This window comes from Myotis yumanensis, unplaced genomic scaffold, assembly GCF_028538775.1.
Source record: "Myotis yumanensis isolate MYYU_CA2020_CCGP unplaced genomic scaffold, mMyoYum1.0.hap1 SCAF_18, whole genome shotgun sequence".
Classification (NCBI taxonomy): Eukaryota; Metazoa; Chordata; class Mammalia; order Chiroptera; family Vespertilionidae; genus Myotis; species Myotis yumanensis.
This window is the reverse complement of record NW_027223769.1, coordinates 28,210,345-28,218,399: the sequence shown is the minus strand read 5'-3', so window position 1 is coordinate 28,218,399 and position 8,055 is coordinate 28,210,345. Positions and strand designations below refer to the sequence as shown.

The 8,055-nt window shown below is 60.4% G+C and overlaps 1 protein-coding gene across 1 annotated transcript in view; it reads right to left on the bottom strand.

Annotated features, from left to right (window-relative positions):
• Window positions 1-383: 383 nt before the first annotated feature.
• Window positions 384-8,055, bottom strand: part of ATP6V0D1 (ATPase H+ transporting V0 subunit d1) — a 40,049-nt gene continuing 32,377 nt past the window's right edge. The window contains exons 3-8 of the mRNA XM_070398524.1: window positions 6,466-6,644; window positions 5,137-5,216; window positions 1,568-1,645; window positions 1,256-1,432; window positions 1,068-1,145; window positions 384-971 (exon numbers count right to left, since the gene is read on the bottom strand). Of these exons, the coding sequence (XP_070254625.1) occupies window positions 810-971; window positions 1,068-1,145; window positions 1,256-1,432; window positions 1,568-1,645; window positions 5,137-5,216; window positions 6,466-6,644 (754 nt within the window). The 3' untranslated portion in view covers window positions 384-809. The remainder of the gene's footprint in view (window positions 972-1,067; window positions 1,146-1,255; window positions 1,433-1,567; window positions 1,646-5,136; window positions 5,217-6,465; window positions 6,645-8,055) is intronic.

Sequence of the window (8,055 nt, the reverse complement as noted above, 5' to 3'; positions counted from 1 at the left end):
TTTGGAGGGGTGACAGGCTGTGTGACATACTGGGAACTGCCTGGGGAACCTCTGGGGCTCAGCATGGGGGACGAGGCTCCGGGTACAGACTCTGGTTCTCACCTTCTCTCTTTACTGACTCGGACAGATCATTTATCCAGAGGTTTGGGTTTCCTCCTAGTGAAATGGGGGTGATAACCTTGGCCTGGGGAATGGGGGAGCTCAATGAAGCCAACAGGGAGGCCTGGGGGCTCTCCCCTAGTGGCACCCCCGCACTGAGGAATCTGGCCAGCCTGGGACTGCCATTGCTAGCGACTGAGGGAGGCAGAAGGCTTAGGCAGGCAGGAGTGGGCTCAATAAGGGTGAACCCAAGGGGAGCAGGGAGCCCCAAAGGAGAGAGCGGACACGGGGCTTAGGGCAGTTTATTGTTCAGAGGGGCAGGGCTGAGGGAGAGGGATGCACAGCTGCTTCCCCCAGGCCCCAAGGACACACACACACAGTTCCCCTGGGCCATGGTTCTGGGGGTGACCCACAGAGGGGACAAGAGGCTCACGCTGCTACTAGGGGTTCTCATTCTGGAGGGGCACAAAAGTGACCACATGCTTCTCAGACATGTGGGTGGCTGTAAACAGGGCTTGATCTGGAGGGGAACTTGGTCTATCCTCGGTCAGGGGAGCAGGCGCCCAGGCCCAAGAGCAGTCTCAGAAGATGAGGGAAGCTGGGCAGCCGCCAGGACAATGTGCTACACCCCCAGGGCAGGCAGGTGAGCCGTGGCCTTGGTCACATCACACACAGACACACACACTCCTGGGGAGTCCCGGGCCAGGGCGTTAGAAGATGGGGATGTAGTTGTCAATCTTGGCGCGGTGGCGCTGGGCGATGCACTCGGCGATCCACACAATGTTGCGACACTCCTGCTCCTTGAGCTTCACGAAGGCGTAGAAGACACCGAAGTGGAACTGGTTGAGGAAGGCCAGCTTGTTCAGTTTCACCTGCGGACAGAGGCAGGCGTGGTGGGCAGGTGGCCACGACCAGAGTCAGGCCTCAGCCACCCAACCCTCCCTGTGACGGGCAGGCTAGGCACCCACCTCATGCTCAAAGAAGCGGTCCTCCAGGGTCTTGTCTCCAGGGTTGCTGCCTGCACCCTCAAAAAGCAGCTTGTACTCCTGGCCCAACAGAGTGGTGGGAAGCGTGAGCATGAGGGCACAGGGGGGTGTGGGGTGGGGATGCAAGTGCCAATATGCCCGCCCCTCGGTCCTGCAGCCAGGGCACTCACCGGGTAGTAGTCGGCCACGTTCTTGACCTGCTCGTAGTCATCAGCCCGAGCTAACTGTGCCAGGCCCTCCGGGTAGAGCCGCCCACAGTGCGGAAAGAGCTTGGCACGGTCCTCCTTGGACAGCTCTGTGCCGAAGGAATTGATGGTGATAATGAAGGCGCGGCGGTCTGCTTCAAACTGTGGGGCCAGAGCATAGGCAAGGAGAGAGGGAGAGAGGGAGGGAGGGAGGCAGTGGCCGGTCAGTTGGCAGGGCTTCCCCTCGGCCTGTCTTTCCCAGGGGACCAGCAGGCGGGAGGGAGGGAGGGCGCTTACCTCCAGGATGGGGCACATGGCATCGGCCGTGGTCCCGCCCAGCAGGGTGCAGAACTTGTAGAAGGACTCCAGGTAGGCCTGCACAGAGCATGGGGCTTGTTCAGCCCAAGCAGGGAGACGGGGGGGGGGGGGGGGGGGGGGCTTCCCAGGCCTCCTACTCATAGTCCCCGCTTCCCTCCCCAGGCCTTGCATGGGCCATGGCAGCCCCACGTCAGAGCCCCTGCAAGAGCCACAAACTCCAACTGTTAACCAGCCAGGCAGCAATAGCCTGCTGCCTTGTTCCCAGCCCAGGAGTGATAGCAATTTCTGGCCAACTGCCTGCTTCATGGTGCAGTGCCCCCCACACCCTCATCCCACAGAAGGCCAGGCTAAGAGGGAGACTCTGCCTTTCTCTACTATTCTGTCTGCCTTTCCCCCCGATCTTCTCTCCTCAGTCTAGAAAACCACCGGCCGATGGGCTAGTGAGGGAAGGTTACTCCTGAGAGTTCATGGAGATGGCCTGGCCTGGGTGCCCGGGCCCCTCCTGGCCTCCACCTTACAGAACACTTCCTCCTCCTCCCACCCCCCAGGCATCACGCAGTAGGAACCAAACTGTCAACCCGATTCCTACTGAGAAATGATTATTGCCCCCTGGACCCCCTGGACGTCAGCCCTGCAGAGCAATGGCCATGGCGGAACATGCGGCTGCCTGCGGGGGTGGGGGTGGGGGAGGGACAAGCACTCCCTGCCCAGGCAAATTGGATCTGCTGGGCATGGGGAGAAGACAGGTCAGCCCCGGCCCCAGGCCCCCAGCCCTCACTCCTAAGAGCAGCCACACAGGCTCCTTCCCCACGCCTCCCTCTGTCAAGGAAGGGGATGGTCTTGCAGCTCCTTGGAGAGCTCCCTGCACTCAGATCCTCCTGGGTCCAATCTGGTGGCCAGTCTCAGGGACTCTGGCTTCACAGGCTGGAGACGACTCTTGGGGGCGAGGACTGGGAGGCGAGGGAAGCTCCCCATGCCAAGGTCTGCCCTCCAAGGTGCAGAGACCTTTGCACCCACTACCAGCTGACTTGGGCCACCAGCTGTGCTGCCCCAGGAGGAGGCGAGATGAGACCTGGGAGTCAGTAAGCCCAGCCCAACCTGGCCAGCAGCACTGGGCAAGCTGGGCTCAGAGAAAGGCCTGAGGTGACCACTGAGTCACAGAAAACAAAAGTTCAGGGCAGGGCAGGGAGTGAGAAACTGGAAGGGGAAAGGGGTCATAGCACAGCGGATCCCCAGGAATGAGAGAGGGGCAGAAACAGCTGCCCACCCTACCATGGCTTGGGGTACCTCTCAGTCCTTCTAGCACTGTCCCCAGCTCCTTCCTTCCCCGTGGCCAGCCACACTGGCTGCACCCAAATCCCCAGGCCTGCTCCATCCAGTGGGGTCTGCAGTTCTTCCCCGTCGGGGATGCTAATGCAGATAGGCTGACCCCGGGATGAAGGAGGCTGGTGGACAGACCGAGACGCTCTTCTGGAGACCAGGGCAGTTGAAGAAACTGGCAGGACCCCAAAGGCCCAGGTACCAAGGTCATATCCCCACCCCCACCCCATGCCCTGGAGGAGTCTGCTAGCCCATGGCTGTGCCAGCTAACTACAGTTCCCACCCGGTAAGCGGCTGAGGGTCCGCCTAATCTCCCATCTGTGGCCACTGGGCTGGGACATTGCCTGCTGGGCGGGCAGTCCTGGCATGGTGCCTGCAGCATTGGATCAATGTTTACAAGCTGGTGCCCAGGCAGCCCTCGCCAGTGACTCCAGGTAGAACCAGTCAGGCCCGGTGAGGGTGTGGGTTAGGCTGGGGGGACAGCCGCACCCCTCACCCTGTGTCAGGGCAGGGATCCCGGCAACAGGCCAGCTGGGCAGGCAGGAGTTCTCTCTCTCTCTCTCTCTCTGCTGATTGCTAGCCTGCCTCCTTACTAGCGGGGTGGATGAGAGAGCTTACTTTGCAATCGGGCTGAGCCAGGTGTGATCCCCAATGCTCTCAGTATAGCAAGTGGCTTCAGGCAACCCATTCTACTTCTGAGTCCTCAGTTTCTTCATCTTACAAATGAAAACACTGATAAGGCAGTTCTGAGAATGAAAGAAGTTGAATCTCCCTCCCTCTGGTATGGTCCCCTCTACCCTGTCCTCCACATTGCAAGTCCTCCAGAGGGGCTTTCTGATGATACTCCGATCCGTGGGAAACCTCTACTGCTGGCCCTGCACACAGGATAAAGTTCAAACTTCTGACCGGACATTCACGGCCCTGGGTGACTTATCCTGTGCCTGCTTCTTTTTCCAGACCCGTCTGCTGCTGTCCATCTGGAACCTGCACTTCGACAGCAAACCGCCTGCCACTGGCCCATGCTCCATGCTTGCTCTGCATGTGCTGTTCCTCTGCCACACCACTGCGCCCCCAGGCAGGTCCTTCACTACCACCAGACTCTCCCTCACTCTGGCCCAACCCCTGCAGGGCGACTGGAGGGCCTGGGCTGAGGATGCAGCCAGGAGTCAGCCGCCTGCCTCCAACCAGGGCAGGAGAGGACCCTCGCTATAAAGAGCCCATAGACCAGGGGTGGGCAAACTTTTTGACTCGAGGGCCACAATGGGTTCTTAAACTGGACCGGAGGGCCGGAACAAAAGCATGGATGGAGTGTTTGTGTGAACTAATATAAATTCAAAGTAAACATCATTACATAAAAGGGTATGGTCTTTTTTTTTTTAGTTTTATTTATTTCAAACGGGCCGGATCCAGCCCGCGGGCCGTAGTTTGCCCACGGCTGCCATAGACAGATGTTCTCAAGGTTAGGTCAGCAGGGCCCTTGGCCAGTGCTAACCTCAGCCCCGCTCAAGGCCCTACCCACTGCTGACCCATGTTCCTGGCTGCAGCCCCTCGGGGGTCCTGGTACCACAATTATAGCCCAGTCTATCCCAAATGTCCCTCACTGGTCCCTGGCCAGCTCTGCCCTTCACCTCTTTAAAAGCCAGGGCAGTGCTGACCTAGGAATCCCAAGCCCATTCTTCCTCCAGGGGTCTCCAGCCCATGGCACAGCCTGGTGGGAAGCAGAAGGTAGGTGGGGGATGAGGATGATGGGACGTGGCACTGCTCTGGCCTGGGAACCTGACGGGGACCTGGCTACACCTGGCTGGGTCCCTCTCCCACCGTCACTGAGCACACTGTTGCTCAGCTCACGTGCCTGTACTTGCTGGCAGCAGTCCAGGTGGGGAGAGCTGAGAGCTAAGGCCTGGGTGGTAGCCCATGACCCTGCGGGATCGGGGAGAGCAGTCACCCAGGAGCCAGCTCTGACAAGCCAAGCTGCGGAGCACCCGCCACGCCTGCTGATCTTATCTAGGCTGCCGTGGGCATCTGGGGATGGAGAACCTGTTCCATGCGGCCTTGAGCCCATCACGGGAGCCAGAAAGTGAGTGGATAAGCCCCCAGGGCGAGAGCCTGGTGCAGCTGCGCCCTGCCCCAGCACCCACATAAATCACAAGCCACCACGCCCACAGCCTGTCGGCCTGCAAGCCAATCCCCCACTATTCACGGGGGGTGGGGGGAAGGGGAGACACTACCTTGTAGAGCGTGTTGCGGATGATCTCGATGTTCATCTCATCGAGGTCCTGCTCTGAGATGCAGTCCTGGAAAAAAGCCGCTGGGGAGAAAAGAGGGGTGTGAGGCCGGGTGTGTGCACTTAGGGAAGGGTCCTAGGGCCCCTGCCACAAGGTCCACTTGGCTGGGTATTGGGGGCCCCCACCCTGGTTATTGCCTTGGAAGTGGCAGAAGCAATCCTCTGGACGATGTACACTGACCTGAGCCTTCTTGCTCCTAAAACTGATTTATAAAGCAGGCCGCCAGCCATAACATGACCTAATCGCTGCTGGGGCAGACCCAAGCTCCGCCATGCCAAAGACAGGCTTGCATAAGAGGCCACAACATCCTCTCTTCTTGGGGGGGGGGGGGGCAACTGTGGATTTGGGGCCTGACGCCCACTTCTTCGCATCCCCCACATTTGGAAAACCAGCCTCCTCCTCCTTAGGACAAGGAATGAGTTCGGCATCTGGGTGGGCACAGGCCAGATCAAGGGGCCACTGTCGGGCTGGAAGTAGTGGCCAGAGCAGGATAAAGCCACTCCACCCAAAGCAGAACCTGTAGGCTCACTGCCTCTTCTTTAAAGATGAAGAAACTGAAAAAGCCACAAACAGCTCCGAACTACTGGGAGATTCTGTGACAGATGAGGCCAGCAGGTAGGGCTCAGGCCTCTTGGTGTAGGACCAAGTGCAGCTTGGTGCCCAGTGCTTCAACCCTGGGAGCTTCCTGGAGGTGGTGCCCTGGCTCTGAGGACACTCGCTGGGGACAGCCTTAGTGCCTTCTACCCAGCAGACACGGCAGGCAGGAGCCAGCACTGCCTAGGCGGGGCCCTGCAGGAAGCTCTCAGTTCCCCTCTCGTGGCCTTGAACATGAACTCTGTATCCTGCTGGACACTGCCTGTCCTGGCCCCTGGGACCTGCTCAAGTAGAGGCGAGTGAAGCTACTGGCTTCCCTTCCCTGCTCATGGGCAGCCCGCCACTCCCGCCCAGCTTGAGGCCACAGTCTGACAGTACTCCGAGGGACCCGGGCCTCTCAACCCTCTCCCTGAGCTCAGCCTCCTCTGCATTCTGAGAAACCATCCGATTCCACAAAGTTAGGTGGTCTGAGTCGGGCCCTGGGTGTAGCCTGCCTGACCAAGCAAAAGCACAGAAGGCCGGTGAGGAGGAAGGAATGGGAGGGGAAGCCAAGAGGGAGCATAAAGGTAAGCCAGTGGGTAGGCCTCAATTCTGAGTCAGGGTCACCCCCAGGGTTCCGCAAACCGCACACTGAGGCACTGGCACTGATGCCCACCCCTCCCTCCACCAGTGGCTCACCCAGGGGCGTGTCCACCAGGATGGCATTGTAGAGCTCGGCAGGTGTCTGCGCAATGTTCACGGCCTCCATCTGCTCAAAGCTGCCTAGCGGGTGGCATTTGGGCACCAGCTCGGCGATAGAGCGCTGGTGCAGCGTGCCCGTGATGAGCAGGATCACGTTGTCAATCATGTAGCTGTAACTACAGGAGGCACAAGAGCAGGCAGCCTGTCAAGGGGCCTGGAAGTCCTGACACCATGCCCCTGCCCCCACCCTGCACAGGTGACCAGCCCCTGGACAATGAATGCTGCCTCCTTTCCCTGCCCAAGTGTGCCCCCTACTCCAGTACCAGGCACACAGGACAGGCACGGCCCCTCCCCTGGTGGAGGGAGGATGGAATCCATGCCCCACAAGTGATTGGGAAACGGGTGTGAACAGTGTCCTGGCAGGACAGGGGAGCCGTGGGCACATGGAGGCAAGGCCACTGGCCAAGCCTCTGGATGAAAGAACTGGGAGATGAAAGAGTGTTCTGGGGAGAGGGAACAGTGTGTGCGAAAACCTGGAGGCCTTCACTGAGTGACGGACGCATTCGAGGAACCGAGCACAGCCAGGGTTGGCAGAGGGAAGGGAACCAGGGCAGTGCTGCCAGCAGGCCGGGGCCTGGAGGCTGGTCCTGCAGACTGGGCTGAGGGTCCCGCCTTCATTTTGAGCTCGAGGGCTCCGCGAGCAGCATATAAGCAGGGGTATCCAGTCCAGTCAGGGTCCCTTTGGCTACTGGGAGGGAACAGAGCGGGAGGGGAAGACGGCGGGGGAGGAAAGTGAGGGGTGGGGTGGGGAGAGCTTCTCTAGGGGAGGCTGGAGGGAGCCGGTGGGAAGGTCCCTCTGGAGTAAGGTCCCAGGTCAAGCGGTGATGAGCAGGCAGACAGCTGCCCTGTGCAGCCCACTCCAAAGACCGAGCACCGCCTCCTCCTTTAGGGCCTGAAGCCAGGGCCAGGCGTCTGTCCAGGATGCCTGGAGAAGACCCAGAGACCTGGACAGGAGGCTGGGCTCAGGTCAGTCCCAAGCAGAGGCTCCCCGCCCCCACCCCCGCCGAGGCTCTGGATAGTACACAGGCACCAGAGGGGGCTGTGGAGCTGGAGAGGGTGGGGCGGCCCAGGTCACCATGCCAAGGCAAGGGGCAAGCTCTGCCTCCAACAGTGAAGACAACAGCTCAAAAGGACTGGAGCTAGTTCTGCGCAGTCACCTATGTGGGGATGAGGTGAAGGCCGGGGGGGGGGGGGGGGGTCACAGTCCGACTGCAGTAGCCACAACATTCCTCAGCCTGGCACCAGCGAGGAATTCAAGGCACAAGGGAGCTGGCTGAGGCCTGGGGGGCGGACATCCTCCAAGGCCGAAGTTGGGTTCCCATTGGAGGGTGAGGTTGGGGTGGAGGCTGCTGCCCTGAGCTTTTGTGTGGGCCACGGCCAGGCCCCTGACCTGAGGTAATCACTGCGCACCAGTGCCGATGCGATCCAAGGAAGCTGGCCCCCATACCAGGGGAAGGAGGCCGAGGGCCCAGGCTTCAGCTCAGAGGGCTGGCCGTTGGGGGAGCTCCCACAGGGCCCTCCAGGAAG